We start from the raw sequence: 15,045 nt of genomic DNA on the forward strand, positions 1-15,045 counted from the left end.
ACTCCGTCAGCGTGGTGCGCCTGCCTGAGACCAAGGACTCCGGGGCCAGTGCTGAGGCCCATCTCACGGACCCTCCAGCCTGTTTCTCCCCTCATGGTGTTTCCTGCCGTTCCGAAAGTGCCCTCTGTTCCTGGCCGCTGATGCCGCTGATGCACATGTTGTGCCCTCAGCCCAAACACTTTCCCTGGTTTCCCGCCATTGGCCTGCTCCCCGGCCGCTCTCTGGATCTTGTCACAGCTTCCTGACCTCGGTCCCCGTTTCCCCACACGTCTCTGCTCAGTGCACCTGCCACACTCCTGACTCCCGTCTCCCTGTCTCTTCCACCCGGATCAGTCAGCCCAACCCAGTCTGGCTAAAACAAGGGGTCCTGCGGGAGAGGCTTGAGCCGGCGGGTCCGGGTGAGGTCACCAGGCCTCCACACCGCTGCCTCTGCCGTAGGGGCACAGTCATACCATGCAGGTCCAAGGGAGTCCTTAGCTGTGACTCCAGAAGCTCCTAGCACCCGGCCCCTGGGGACATGGGCCCGCCAGCGTCTCAGTCTCCCCGTGTTGATCGCAACGTGAACTTCCCGAGGACTCCTTGACAGCACCTGACAGAACCTCAGTTCAGAACGCAATTCTGAAGACTGTGTCTGGTGCTCGAGGCTTTTGGGATCGGGCACTGCCTGCCTCCCTGCCCAGCTGTCATCCCCGCTCTGCTCCCTGCTGACACTCCTGACTTGGTCCTTCTGGGAACTGATGGGACAAGTGACACTCACGGCTGTTCCACTTTCTAGCTCATCCTTCTGTCCCTCCTCACAGCAGCTCGCAGACCCATCTCCCTGGCTCCACACCCTCGTCCCTCCCCTTGCTAGTGCAGTCGCGGGCTCCCTGTGCTCCCCCAGCGCCAGAGCCTTCCTGCCCCAGGACTGCTGCACCTGCTGCTCCACCTCAACCCTCGTGGCTGGTTCTGGCCTCCTGGTTACTCCGGCAGATGTTGTCTGTGCTAAGTCCTGTCCCCGGTCCCCCCAATTCTGGTCCCTTCACAGCCCTCGCCATGATCTGTACCTTACTGCAATGTCCCTCCTCTCCGGATGCCAGGGCAGGGCCGCGTCCGGCTCGAGGCCACGCGTGCCTGCATCAGACTGGGCCCCAGGCAGGCCTCTGCAGCTGGGGTGGGTGGGGGACGGTGGCCCCGTGCTCGCCCCACCTTGGCTCGGCGAATGGCCAGAGATAACTCGTTTTCCAAGCGGACTCAAGTCCACACTCCTCTGAGCTGAAGCCAGCCCTCCGGCTCGCCGTGGTTGCTGTGGCCCTGCAGCTCGGCACAGAGGGCACATGAAGATCTCGGCTGTTGCCATCTTCTCACCTGACAAGGGACATTTGCTAGAGGCAGCCAGGCCTCCATGTCATGTGTTAATGACCATGTCCTCCTGTCCCCCCAGTGGATGAGAATGGCGGCGTAGAGCATGAGTGGGGCCACCAGGCGGGAGAGATGGATTGTGGAGGCTGGAGCCACACAGCCACCCTTAGGTTGGGGTGGGGGGTGCTGTGAGTGATGCAGGCAGACCCCCTGAGTTATGGCCCATTCCCCTTAGACAGCCAGCGTGCCAGACGCAGTGGCTCCTATCTTATGCCCTGCTACCTTTAGGGGTGTTAATATGTGGTATAAATTCTTCATCTGAAAAATTAGGCAAAGAACTATTAATAACACCTGAGAAGGGAACAAGCAGTCTCTGCAAAGAGCCCGCCGTTTCGCTTCCCAAAGAGCTGGCCTTTGCCACTGTCCCCAGTGCCCCTGCCGCGCCCTGACCTCACTCCCCATCCGCGCCACGGTCTCCCCGCAGGTGTCGGACTCCCTCTCGTCTGCCAACAGCCTGCCAACTGCATGCATGGACGGTCCCCCTGCTCCAAACCGTGGAGCCCCCAGCCCCATGTGATGAAGTTCAGAGGCCCCGGCTGCCTGCGGAGGATGCGGGCGGCTAGACTTCCAGCCGACCGCTGATGCCTCCCTGCCTAGCTCTTGGTTACCCAGGGAGGCACATGCCAGCCAGGCCCCGATCGCACCTCACCGGTTCCCAGCCTGCCAGAATCTTCCCTGGGACCTCGGAGACTCTGGGCACTGGCGCTGCGGGGACGTGGAGCTGACCTGCCCCTGCAGGGGCACCCGCTCCCCTGGGCGAAGGCTTTGTCTGCGAGGGGGTAATGAATGAGACTGATGGGCAGGAGGGGGGTCCTGGGGGCCACGGACGGTGGTTTCATGACGTGGGGACTGGCTGCCAGGAGGGGGCGCAGTTGAAAACGCAGGCTAGGAGACGGCCACCACCGTGGGTCAGGCCAAGCGCACACAGGGACAACAGAAACCTCCCCAGACCCCCCCCCACCACCCCGCCACAGCCAGCAGGGCTGGGCTGAGCCTGGGCTGTGCCCGGCGCCCCCTCCAGAGTCTGTGGGCTGGGGCTGTCCTGTCAGGCCAAACAGGACAAACAAGTCGGTGGCAATCACAGTAATTATTAAGCTCAGACAGCAGCTAATGCTCACAGACCCGCCCGGGCTCTGTGCACCGTCTCTCGAACTTTCCGTGGCAGGTGCTTGAGCTGCCGTTTTCCACACGGAGACGCACACACAGTGAAGTATCCCAACTCTTCCACAGCAGGGAAGCTGGGGCGGGGTCTCAGTCCAGGCAGCTGACCTCAGAGCCCACCCTCTACAGCTTTGCGCACAGCCGGCCCGTGGCCCCAGCACCTCAGGCCGCATGATGCCCAGGGTCTCCGGGTGGAGTGCTGGCCTGGAACGTCCTTCTGGGATCTCACCCACCGGCCTCTGCTGCACGCTGGCCTGGAGCCTGCGCCTTGCCACGCCCTCACCCTGTGTCTGTCCAGTGACCAGAGGGGTCTCCAGTGAAGGCTCCGGCACAGGCCGAGTCTGGCTTGTCTCTAGATGCCGGGAGCCAGTGCCGGACCAGGGGTAGAGCAGGGAATGTGTCTCAGATCCTCGGACTCTGGCTACGACCACCAGAAGCTGACCGAGAAGCTCAAGTCCAGAGCCCGCACGTAATGCCAGTACTGAACCGGGATAAACAGGACCTCTCCGGGAGACAGGACGCAGGACAGGAACGGGGCCTCGGCAAACCTGGGAAACCTTTCCAGGTCGGGATTCTCCACGTCAACCTGAAGAAAACCCGACTTGTCACCTGCCTGGTCTCCGAGGAGGGGGTAGGTGGGGGGCGGGGAGGACCTGCAGCGACACTCGGGGCCTCCAAGCACCCACCTGGCTCGTGTTATGAAGAAGGTGCGTCTCGTGCGGGTATAAAGCCTCTGACTCCTGTGGGGAATACAGCCGGATGTACTTCCTGCCGATCACCTGGGGAGACAGTCACTGGTCACTCTGCTGCTGCCCCGAGTGTCACGGCTGCCCCCCACCCACTGACCGCAGGTCCCTGAACACACCAGCCTCCTATACCTCTCTGTGCCTTTCGATGTGCTGTTCCCTGCACCCAGACTGCCCCATCCCTGCCCCCGTTCCAGGCCAAGCATAGGTTTAGCCTCCAAATATATTATGGATCAATAACCAGGGAGGCTAGCTGAGCAGCCCAAGGTCACCAAGCGGATAGGTGACAGGGCTGGCGTTCACGCCAAGCAGTGGATCTGGGGCCCCGGCTCTCAGCCATTCTAGTGCCTCTGGGCTAGAAAAATGTTCTCATCTGTTAAACCTCTCCACCTACAAAAAAAGGAGGTTTTACAACAGGTGCCCCTTCCCTTGCAGTAAACACACCCACTCCGCCTGGGTCTCAGGACACCATCCAGCGGCTTATCTGAGGAGAGGTGCTGGCAGGAGAAACCAGCCTGGTTCTGATGGATGGCGGGCGGGGCGGGGGTGGTGGGTGGGGAGGGCAGAGGACAGGCACCATGAGGGCACTTGCTCTGTCCCGATACAGCTCCCCGGCCCTGCTCTGCCCGATCCCAGGGGCTGTTGGTCCCAGAACCACACCTGGAAGCAGCCCCCGCCAGAAGGAGGGCCCCACAGGGAGCCTGGTACCATCTCTCTGTTTTCACTTTTGTCTGCTCCTGTCTCTGGAGTTTAAACATGGATAACAGGGCCAGGCCACGCAGTGCTGGGCGGGGGGAGGCCGACACTCTGGAGCGACTCCCACCTGGACCAGGAAGTTCTGCTGAGGGTCCTGATGAAGGGGGGACACTGTTCCCCGGGGACCAAACCAGGCATTAATGGTGATCTCGTCCTCCTCCCCGTCGCCCAGGCAGCAGTAGTCGGGGATACTGATGTCCCGCTTCAGCTCCGGGATCTGTGGGGGTCAGAGCACATGTGGGGGCCGAGCCCTGGCCAGGGACGCACCAGCCCCAAAGTCAACGGACCATCTCACGGGACACACACTGCCCTTTCACGTGACAATATGACCTCGTCTGCCTGTTACTTTGGGGAAACTGAAAAACCAACTGAAAAAATAAATACACGAGGGCACCTGCGTGGCTCAGCCGGTTGAGCATCTGACTCTTGATTTCGGCTCGGGCTGTGATCTCATGAGATCAGGCCCCATGCTGGGCTCCGTGCCTGTCCCTCTCCCTCCGCTCCTCCCCCTAAGCGAGCTCATTCTCTCTCTCTCAAATAAATACAATTTTTTTTTTAAAAGAAAGAAAAATAAATATATAATCCTTAGAAAAGACTTGTATATAATTTTATTTCCAGATTTGTTTCCCTGTCATGTGCGTTTTACCTTCGTTTCCTTTTTGAAAACCTGATAAAACTGTTCCGCACCTAAAAATACGCAAGCTCTCAACGTTCTGCCAAGTGCCACGTTTTTGAAAAATCAAATGAAGGAAAAACCAGAAAGAAAGTGGGGTTGGGTATTTATCAAATCTCTGGAAAGGGAGATTTTTCCAAAATGGACTAAGGAGAAAGCGGTCACCCCGTGTGCATTTGAACACGTTCATGAATACAAAGGCCAATAAAGGGAGAAACTCCCGCACTGCAGTACGTGAGGGTTACTGTGGAGAGCTCGCACGAGATAACAAGGAAAAATAAGGATCCCAGTATGTAAGCTACACAAGTAATCAAAGAGCAAAACCCAGACACTACATAGAAGTTGTTCCATACAAGGCAGACCGCCGTCCCGACCCCGCCGACAAGAGGGGCTTTCAGTCAGTGTGTAATCCCCTCTGGAGACTTCTTCTAGCCCTGCATCCTCCCCACCCAGCAGAGGGGACCCCAGCACCCCTGATCTGGGCTGGTGAGGGGTCCAGACACCCCGAGGGGGCCGTGGGATGGCTCCGCTGGGTGCAGCCCCGGCTGGGCCCTCTTAAGGCTGGCCTGGGAGCGGTTTCCTCACCGTCAGACGCCGGTTCTCTCCCCTGGATGCCAGGCCCCCACGGCCCCATGCAGCGCCAAACCTCGAAGACTGCCTACTGTGGGAGCGGGTGGCTTGGAGGCTCAGGGAAAACCCAAAGAAACCAAAGTCTGGTCCTTAATGGGTGGCAAGGGGACAGGGGGGACCCCTCTGCTACCTTCCTCAGGGATTTTGCGAGGGCGTCTCCCTGAAGGGGCAGCTGCAGGCAGACTTTTGCCATTCTTTCGGTCATAGCTGCCCCAAGTTCAGGGCGCTGGCCCAGAAGCCACTGATCGATCCTTAGGAATGGCTGGAGTGTTTTCGCTGCAGGACCTCAGGCTGCTCTGTCTCAAACAGCCTGGGCAGAAAGAGAGGAATGCATCTGTGTCCACTGCTCTGGGCTGACGTACAAGTTCCCAATCTGGCGTCCCCTGTTGGATGGGGTGAGGGGGTGGCAGGAGACCCCAAAGGCCTCTGGGAACGTCCTGCTTCTCCATCACCACCAGGCTCTGTCACACACGGCTGCTTCCTGCTGGGAGGACACTGAACCCGGCCCTGTGGAATGCTCAGAAGCTGATTGGTCCCTGATGACATCATCAGGATTTCTGGACCGTGACTGGTTGATCAAATGGTGTAATCAGAGCCACTGGCCACGGATTCAGAGACTCCCCCCAAGAGAAGGAATGCTCCCACTATGTGGCCGATAATTAGAGGAAGGCCTAGTGTGGTGACCACGATCTTCCACAACATGGGGTCCCTGGGAGAAGAGTCAGTAAGAGGTTTTTGGGCAAGAGGTTTTGGGTGGGAGCCACTGAGCGTCGTGGAGGCAGAGAAGGCCCCAGAAAGCAGTGCAGGACCTGCCAAGTGGCACTCTGGGCAGCAGAGGGAAGACACACCTCTGGGAACCCAAGAGAAAGACCCAGGTCCTCCAGAAGACAAAATGTCTTCAAGGTCTTGGTTCATCTTAAAAACAATCGGGCACTTTGCCTTCTGCTTCTAAAACTGCTTCCCCTTGTTCTAGTCAAATGGAAAAGGGAGGCGAGTTTACCTGGGGCTTCACAGGGCCCCCGGGAGGTGTGACTGTGGTTGGGGGGACAGGCTGGTCACTTGGGATGGCACAGTAGGGGCCTGCTGGCTCAGACTGCCCTTTCCTTGGGAGAGGGCAGGAGGCAGGATCCTAATTCGGGAGGCCTGGGGAAGAGCTCAGTGCACCCTGCCCCCACCCGCTCCGGCCCCTTTAATTTCGGGTGCGCAGGCTCCTGGAGGCTGGCACAGCCCCAACAGGACGTGAGTCCCCTGTCAGGACAGGCAAAGAGAGAAGCCCCAGTCAAGGGGCCGACACAGCACACTCACGCCCCAGCTCCCCCTTGGCTGTGGTTCGGGCCGACTGACCCAGATCTTCCCCCTTCGGGGCATAACCCTGTCCTCACCCAGGCCAAGTCCTGCCCTGCTGGGCCCCACCATGGCGGCTCTGGCCCGACTGACACATCACCCTTGGCTCCACTGAATGGACACTCGGGTCTCAAATCTAGAATTTTCCTAGATTGCTCCTGCTCCCCCAGCCTCGCCCAGCCACCTGCGTGCAGGAGCCCACCCGGCTCCCATGCTGACCTATCCGCCTCCCTGGGCATCAGCTCTCCCTGGGCTACGGCAGCAGCCTCCAGGGCGGCTCCCGCTTCCCCACCCGCCCACCTTCCACTCCCCTCCAGGCTGGGGCCTCCCGTCCAGTCCTGAGAAACACTCCAGTCCTCCCACGCTGCCCCGTGCGTGAAGATGACCGTCCTTCCTCTTCCAGCCCGCCTGCTCCTTCCCTCCCGCCGGGTGCTCGGCTCCAGCCCCGCTCAAGGGGCAAGTGCGTTCCTGCTGCTCCCTCTCCCCGGCTGGCAGGCCCCCCTCGTCTCGAGACAAAATAAGAGTTAAAGACAGGCATAAAAATATGGTGCTTACAGTGGACAACTAGCTTATCCCCAGAACGTGTACAGAGAACTCGTAACACTCAAAAGGCAAGCAACCCAGTACAAAATGGGCAAAAGGTCTGCCCCGTGGCTGGAGGCTGCTGGTCTTGGAGGTCACCACTGAAGTCTCACCTCTGGAGACCCATCGGCGCTCAACAGTCCTCCTTCCCGCCCAGCCTCTTCCACAAGGCGGCTCGGTTCTCCTGGGGGCGCTTGTCACCAGCCGCCGCACTTGGATTTCAGGTCCACTGGGACACGTGACTGTTACCCCGTCCCCCCGCAGGGCTGGACCCCGGGCAGGGTGCAGAGGGGCTCACGAGGAAGCCCAGCCTGGAGGGGGTGTAGCCTTCTGGCCCCCGCTCCCAGGACAGAGTGAAGTGATTGCGGGCCCGGGCAGGGGGTGGACGGAAGGAAACAGTCCATGGCCTCCCCAGGATAAGCCATCAGATTATTTCAGCCTAACCAGACGGCTCCGAACACGCAAAGGCAACCGGGTTCTACTTTACTTTGTTGCGTCTACGTTTAAAAATCGAGTCTATGTTTTCTGGCAATGGTGAGTGTACGTACTGCAAACTGCGGAAAGCCACACGCCGTGGGACCACCCCCAAGTGCTGTTCACCTTCTGAGGCACTTTGTCCTGTCCCCACCGGGGTGGGGCTCCCTCTGCCCGCGGCACACCCTCGCTTTCTCGCTGCCAGGCAGCCCCTGGGGTCCCGCCACCGTGTCGTGAGTGCCCCTCCTCGCTGGGCACCAGGGTGGGGGCTGGGACCGAGCCTGCATTTCCATCCCTCCCAGGGCGCTGAGGGACGCCGGTGGCCGGGGATGCTCCCTTCTTCAGGCCGACCGACCGTGAGGGAGGAGCCGGCACAGGACTTCTGCCTCCAGGCTCCCTCCCTCACAGCCACCCGGCTCTCCTGACGGATCTCCCCATAATACCTCCTCTTCCTCGGACCCTCCTGCTCCGAAACCTCTTAGGGCTCCCCACTGCCTTGCAGATACATCCGAGTTCTTGGTCTGGCCTTCAAGGCTTGCCCATGTGGAGGCCCAGCCTCCCTCTTCGCCTTCTAGCTCTGCTCTTCTGAACGCACCCTCCCAGGCCGGCAGACGCCCCCAGCACATGAGGCCCGCTCCAGATTGTGCCCCCGAGCCTCGATGCACAGGGGGCCTCTCCCGGCAACGTCCTCCTGCCTCCAGCCTGGGTGTGCCCTACTCCTCCTCCACCCCAGCCCGAGACCCCCTCCGCTTACAGCCTTCGTTCGGCCAGTCTGTCCTAAGGGTCTTCGGTCTGGCCAAGCAGGGCTGGGGACCCAGAGGAACCGAACCCAGCCCCTGCCAGGAGCGTGCCAGCCCAGCCGTGGGGAGACGGCCTCGTGAGCAGACAACGGAGATAGGGTAAAAGGATGGTGCCAGGATTCCCCACCCCCCAACGCTGAGAAAACCCACAGTCAAGGACAGCAGCGACCTGCTCTTTCTGGTTCAGGTCAGAGCCTGCCGCCCTCACCTGGCTGCCCAGGATCCTTCCTCCGGGTCCGGCCACACCTGCTCCGACTCCTGGCTCTACCCGATGGGGCCCCCTCCTTCCGTCACCATGGCCTCCCTCCCCTCCTCCTCCCCCGCCCCCCAGGCTTGTGGCCCTGGGGTCAGCACGGCCAGTTTCCTGCTCACCACCTGCTGCGCGCTGGCGAGGGGGACGTGGATGCCACCCCCGTAGGTGGCCCACGAGGCTGCTAGAGCCTTTCCTGCCTTCTGGGCTTGAAGCCCAGGCAGGGAGGTGGAAGAAGATGTCAGGGTCGAGGACAGAGGAGCGTGGTCTCAGCCTTACCTGGTCAAAGAGCTGGTGCTGCGCGAGGTACCCGACGTCCCTCGACTAATCCGCAGAAGAGAAACCAGAAGTGACACAGAAAAAGCCTGGTGAGTCGTAAGGAGCAGCCTCGGGGGCTGCTGTCCCGCCAGCTCCCAGGTCCGGCGCACCCCAGCCGCGGGCCACCAGCTGGCAACAGCCCTCCACTGTGTCCTGTCCCCACTTGGTCCCCTCTTTGCCCCTCGCAGGCAGGGCTGGGCCTTGGGGAGGCTCAGGATCGGGGGCTGCCTCTGTAGGGACTGGCCCCGGGCTCTGTTGCCTTCTCCCCACTGAGGATTTCTTTTATAAATAAAAATGGAACCATATCCTATTATTACTTTGAAATGTTCGCTCCACTTAATGACGACCCCACGAACAGCTGCTCAGGTGAGTCTGTACTTTTTTTTGACAAACACTTTGCAGGTAGGATGCCTCATTAATTCAACCACCCCAGGTGCTAGGCAGTCAAGTTCCTTAGCCACTGTTTCCGCCAACAGCCCAATATTCTGGTCCTTGTATTTATATGTCCTCCCCAAAATAGAACAACTGAGTCAAGGACTGTGTGTATTTTAAATTCTAATAGCTTCTGCCCACTTATTTTCCCAAAATTAACCACCGACTGTCTTCCCAGCACAACTGAGTAGCTATTTCCTACCTCCCAGCCTGCACTCCTGGGAGACGAGCGTTTTGTGAACATTTCCACCATGAGACGGATGGAAAGATCGCTGCCTTACAAACCGGGCTCCACAAGGCTTCAGGCCCTCTCGGGGGGTGGTGTGGGCTCTGGCAGGGTCACTGGGGGCTGGAGCCCGCGGGAGGCTGGCCCCGCTCCCCCCAGCCACAGCCAGAGCACAGCCAGCCCGGGTCTCATGGGCTCAGAGGCTCACACCATGTGAGGCCCCGCTCTAGAATCCCTCGAGACTCCGTGCTTCCAGCCCTCTCCCTCACTCCCTTCTCTTCCTGACGACTCCATAAGTCACAACAAAGCCAGACCCAGGCCTCCCGGGTGGGCAGGGCCCATCTGTGGGATCTCTGCTCTCACGGAGATTCTGGACCAAAGATGAGGTCAGGTTAGCTGGGCGCCGACCACGCTGCGCTCAGAGCTTTCTGTGTTACTCTTCCGTGTTTCAGACCGTCAGCCAACGTGGCCACCCCCCGGGGACCCTTGCACTGCAGCGGCCCCATGATGAAACTGAATCTGAACTCTCCCGGGGCTGGGGCTGAGGCTGCCTCGGGTGTGGGTTGCAGGAAGTGTGGGGAACAGTCGCAGACCGTGGATTCGGAATTCCCCGACCTCGGGAAGGACTCTGATCTCCGGGCCAGGAGGGGCGGCCACGACCGCGGAGGCTGGGTGGACATCCAGGTCTGTGTGCCGCGTGTGGGCTTCCCCGCCTAAGCCCAGAGGAACGGTTCGGGAGCTCCAGGGCACAAGGGCTACGTTCCCAGCCGCCCGGGCCTCAGGAAGCGGAGGCCAGGCCCGGCCCTCACTGCGACCAATGTGATACGATAACACAATAGACCTGCTTTTGGAAACCGTCTGGCAGTTCCTCAAAATGGTCACAGAGTCACCGTGTGACTCAGCGATTCCATATCTGGTATACACATGAGAGGAAGGAAAACAAGACGTCTGCACAGAAACTGGACAGGAACGTGTCCAGTGGCGATCTTCACATCAGCCAATGTAGGCCACCTGAACGGCCATCAGCTGGCGATAAAGTGTGGTGTGTCCACAGCCCGGGACAGCCACAGTAGGGAACCCTAAGAGTGCGGATCTGACAGCAGCCAGACACAGAAGGCCACATGCTGTCCAAGTCCGCTTCTATGCCAAGTCTAGAATTGGGAAATCCACAGAAACATAAAGCAGGTTAGCGGTTGTCTGTGGATGGGGGGAGGGTGGAAGAGGAAGTGACGCTCATGGCTACACCGTTTCTTGGGGGAGTGATGAGAATGTTCTGGAATTAGTGGAGATGGTTGCAAAATCTTACAAAGACAATTTAAAACAACAACAACAACAAAAAAAACACCACTGAATTGTACCAGGGGGAAAAATAAAGGAGCTGAAATGAGTCAGCGTCCAGCTCTGGCCCCCCACCAGCCCCTCCAAATCCTCATCCTGCAGCGCCGGGACATCTGGGAAGCTCTGAGGCGAGGAGGCACGACGACATACCTCATCCCGGATGTATTTGCTGATGAACTCGTTGACCGTCATGAGAGTCTGCGACCATTCTTCATCTGTGTACCTGGAACCGACTTCCACTGGGACAGTTCGACAGCCGGCAATTTCCTGGATATACTCCAGACTAGGAGACAGATACGTGTGGCTTTGCCTAAGACCTGCTGGGCACTTGGCCATGCTGGCCTCCTCTGGTGTCCACCCTACAGGGAGAGACTGCTGTGACCCCTTCTTCACAGGCGGGGGGTACTTGGGCACCAACACATGGGGTGACGTGCCCACCAGTACCAGATGGCTTTGCAGAAAGATCCGGGGAGGCTGGTTTGCCGAGGCTCTGGCTGGGCGGTTCTACTGCCCTGCTGGCCGACAGCCTCCCAGTTCTCTCTCTGCTTCCCTGGTGTCTGAACAGAGAAACCTCTGAGCAAACAGCAGACAGCATAACGGGGGTGCTGGAGTCTGAGTTGAAGGGGGCCTGGCCTGCCCATCACCGGCCGGGGACCTCCAGGAAGTTATTTATTCACCGCGCTTGTAAGCCAGGGTGATGACCGTACCTGTCCCACTCGATGGGAACTGGGGAGGACAGAGATAAAACACAGCAAGCGCCGACCGGGTGGCAGGTCCATAGTAAAACTCATCATGAACATTTGCAGCCACAACTCTTCACACAGCCTTGGTGGGAACTACTCCCTCCAAACCCCACGGGAGACCGCGGACCCGATCCCCCACTCTCAGAAACCCCTGCTCCTTCTCGCAGCTGCGGCACGCCGGCCACTGCCCAGTGGACTGTCGGGACATGCGTGCGAGGCTGCATGTCCTTGGGACGCAGGGAGGCACCCAGGAGTCTCTGGGTGCAGTGGGGGCTGCCGACGGGCAGAGCCACTCACCTCCACTTGGTCATGCACGGCCACTGGTCCACCACGCCTTCCAGGATCACAGGCCTCCCGGGAGCCAGAAACTGCTTCCTGAAATGCTGGAGGGACGGACAGCGAAGCCGGGGGACCGGTCTCTCTGATGCCACATCTGGAACTGGAACACCGTCATTCCTCGCTTTCTGTTTAGAATGCAAACACAGTGGAAACAAGCGCGGAGAAGTTAACGCTACAGGCGCTGGACATCCACGTCCCCAGCGGGATAGCTTCCCTGTCACTGATGACAGCAGCACCAGGGGCCCGCGCTGTCCTTGCACCTCCTCCTGCTCATTCTGGCAACACCCAGCCTTTTCTCTTTACCAGCTCAAGTGTCTGTTCGATCAGAAAAGGAACGCACGGCTTTCACCGAAACTCCGCGAGAGGAAAAGTCACCATCCCAAACGCCGTCTGGTATCCGAGGACTCTTTTCCGTGACCACGTGCTCCTGGCCCAGGTTCCACTGCCCCGGCAGGGACACGCGGGGACAAGCAGCCCAGCTAAAGCAGGTCTCTGTCTCGGTGAGCCAGTGGGAGTGGCTGCACCAGAACTTCCTCAGCCACCGGCCAACTGGATGCCCTGAGCAAGTCACTCTCTCCAGCCTGTACACCCTCGCTTTGGTTGTCACACCTGCCCTTATCAATGTGAGCGACGCTGCCTGCCCTCCTTTCTCACCACGTGAGACAAGACGCTCGTCGACAGCCTCCTAGAACCCGGGCTCCAGGAGAATGGGCCCTTCTGGAGCTTACCGTCCCCCTCAGCTGCACATACTGCCCAACGCTGCCCACGCCATGAGCACCACCTTGGGGATGGGGCCCACCTCCATGCTCCCCTGGGACAGACTTGGCATGGGAAAGGGAAGGGCAGACCCTAGGTCCGAGGGCACAGGCAGGTCTGCCCTGCCCCCGGAAAGGTCAACCGACACACCATGCCCATGGCCCCCTAGCGTCCTTAGCAGCACCGGGTATCACAGAAAACCTCCTCTGAGGATTTCATAGCCAAAATTGGCTATCTCCCTGTTCTTGCCTTTTTTTTCTTTTTAACCCACAGGTGAGGTGGACTGTGTTCTCACACTCCTATGTCACAGACCTATTTCCTCCTGGCGAACACACACGCCCAGAGGTTAGGGCTGCACCCAGCGCCAGGGCCTGAATGCTGTCTGCCACCGCCCTCAGCTCTGCGCCGTGTTCCTCACGCCCCCAAATACCAGGAACCACCCACGCCAGGCCCTCACGGGCGGGACGGACCAGCCACGGAGCCCGGAGGCAGCCCGGAAAGTGGGTGATGCTTCAGCAAGCTGACCGAGAACAGTCTGGAAGGTGTGGGCTACCACTGCCTGCAGGCGGGCCCACATGAGCCCTCTGACCTGCTGCTCTCGGGGACCGCAAAGCTTCCCCTCCGTCTCTCCTGAAATGGCACTGCTTCTGCAGAACGTGGGGGGAAAAAACCGAGAAAGCAGACCAAGCCGTTCCATTTCTAAATCCACAGAGATGCTCTTTCCCGCCAGAGGTCAGCATGCTGCCAGGACTCAGCCCTGGGGACAGCTGACTCCTCCCTTCTAGAAAAAAGCGGGCTGTGGGGGCACGTGAGGTGTGGCAGGCAACAACCCCACCCAGATACCTTTGGGCTGGGCTGCTCCTGGGCTGGGCCGGGCCTCTTTCCTGAGGGGAGGTGCGCCTGGAGGACAGCAGCGACTTTAATGAGGATGTCCCCATGGATGGCCGCCCCCATCAGCAGGCCCATGTCACAGACTTTGAGGGCCTCTGCCACCGCGGGGGCGTTCCCGGGCTCATCGCACAGACACACCGCCTTCAGCAGGCAGCCAAAGGCGTAGACGCGGCGCCAGTCCTTGTGGACGTCCCGCCACAGGCCCGTGTTGAGCTTCTCCCAGGAGTAGTCCAGGATGGCCTCGCTGGCCTGCAGACACTCGCTCCGGCGGCCCCCGCAGAACAGCTCAGCGGCCTCCTGCAGTAGCCGCGCCACGCCAAGCTCCACCTTCTCCCCGAGCTCCGGCACCAGCTCCTCTTTCGTGGGGGGCAGGAGTGCCCAGAGGGCTTCCTGGAGAGCTCTGGCTCCTGCCAGGGTCTCTCGGTTGTCTTCAGCCATGGCGACCCTCTGCCAGCCTAGCCTGATGAAGGTGGTGAGGGAAGAAAGAACAATTAGGCCAAAACACCAAATTGCAAACCTAAATACGTACGTTTGTAGTTTTTCATAAAATCACACTGGGATGGGGGGAAGCTTGATCTGTGATGACATCCAGTGGCCAAGACGTCAACCACTGAGAGTTTAAAAATATATATTAAAACGCAACCCACTGAATGGGAGAAGATATTTGCAAATGACATACCCGATAAAGGGTTAGTATCCAAAATATATAAGGAACCGACACAACTCAACACTCAAAAAACAAATAATCCAACTACAAAATGGGCAGAAAACACGAACAGTCATTTCCCCAAAAGAAGACATCCAGATGGCCAGTAGACACATGGAAAGATGCTCTATAGCCCACCTCATCGGGGAAAGGCAAACCGAAACCACAGTGAGATTTCACCTCCAACCGTGAGAACGGTTAAAATCAACAACACAAGAAACAAGTGTGGGTGAGGATGAGGAGAAAGAGGAACCATCTTCCAGTCCCATGTTGGTGGGAATGCAAACTGGTATAGCCACCGTGGAAAAGAATATGGAGGTTCCTCCAAAAATTAAAAATAGAACTACCGGGGCGCCTGGGTGGCTCAGTGGGTTAAAGCCTCTGCTTTCGGCTCAGGTCATAATCCCAGGGTCCTGGGATCGAGCCCCGCATCGGGCTCTCTGCTCAGTGGGGAGCCTGCTTCCTTCCTCTCTCTGTGC

The 15,045-nt window shown here is 59.3% G+C and overlaps 1 protein-coding gene across 1 annotated transcript; it reads right to left on the bottom strand.

Annotated features, from left to right (window-relative positions):
* Positions 1-2,572: 2,572 nt before the first annotated feature.
* On the bottom strand, positions 2,573-14,298 carry KDM8 (lysine demethylase 8). Its single transcript, XM_032842609.1, has 7 exons — positions 13,813-14,298; positions 12,172-12,338; positions 11,282-11,414; positions 9,097-9,141; positions 4,132-4,281; positions 3,249-3,341; positions 2,573-3,148 (listed from the first exon to the last, which is right to left on the bottom strand). The coding sequence occupies exons 1-7, from the start codon at positions 14,296-14,298 to the stop codon at positions 2,984-2,986; spliced, it is 1,239 nt and encodes a 412-aa protein (XP_032698500.1). The 3' UTR covers positions 2,573-2,983.
* Positions 14,299-15,045: the final 747 nt, after the last annotated feature.

The sequence above is a fragment of the Lontra canadensis genome, unplaced genomic scaffold (genome assembly GCF_010015895.1).
Source record: "Lontra canadensis isolate GAN:19392208 unplaced genomic scaffold, GSC_riverotter_1.0 scaffold132, whole genome shotgun sequence".
NCBI classification, from domain to species: domain Eukaryota; kingdom Metazoa; phylum Chordata; class Mammalia; order Carnivora; family Mustelidae; genus Lontra; species Lontra canadensis.

Bases quoted from the DNA above. Each gene is read 5' to 3' on its own strand.
- KDM8 (XM_032842609.1), bottom strand. From the start codon at position 14,298: ATGGCTGAAGACAACCGAGAGACCCTGGCAGGAGCCAGAGCTCTCCAG. The intron at 11,415-12,171 runs GTGAGTGGCTCT...TCTGTCTCCTAG, and splicing joins CCGTGCATGACCAAGTGGAG to TCTGGAGTATATCCAGGAAA. The intron at 3,342-4,131 runs GTGGGAGTCGCT...CTGTCTCCCCAG, and splicing joins AGCAGAACTTCCTGGTCCAG to GTGATCGGCAGGAAGTACAT.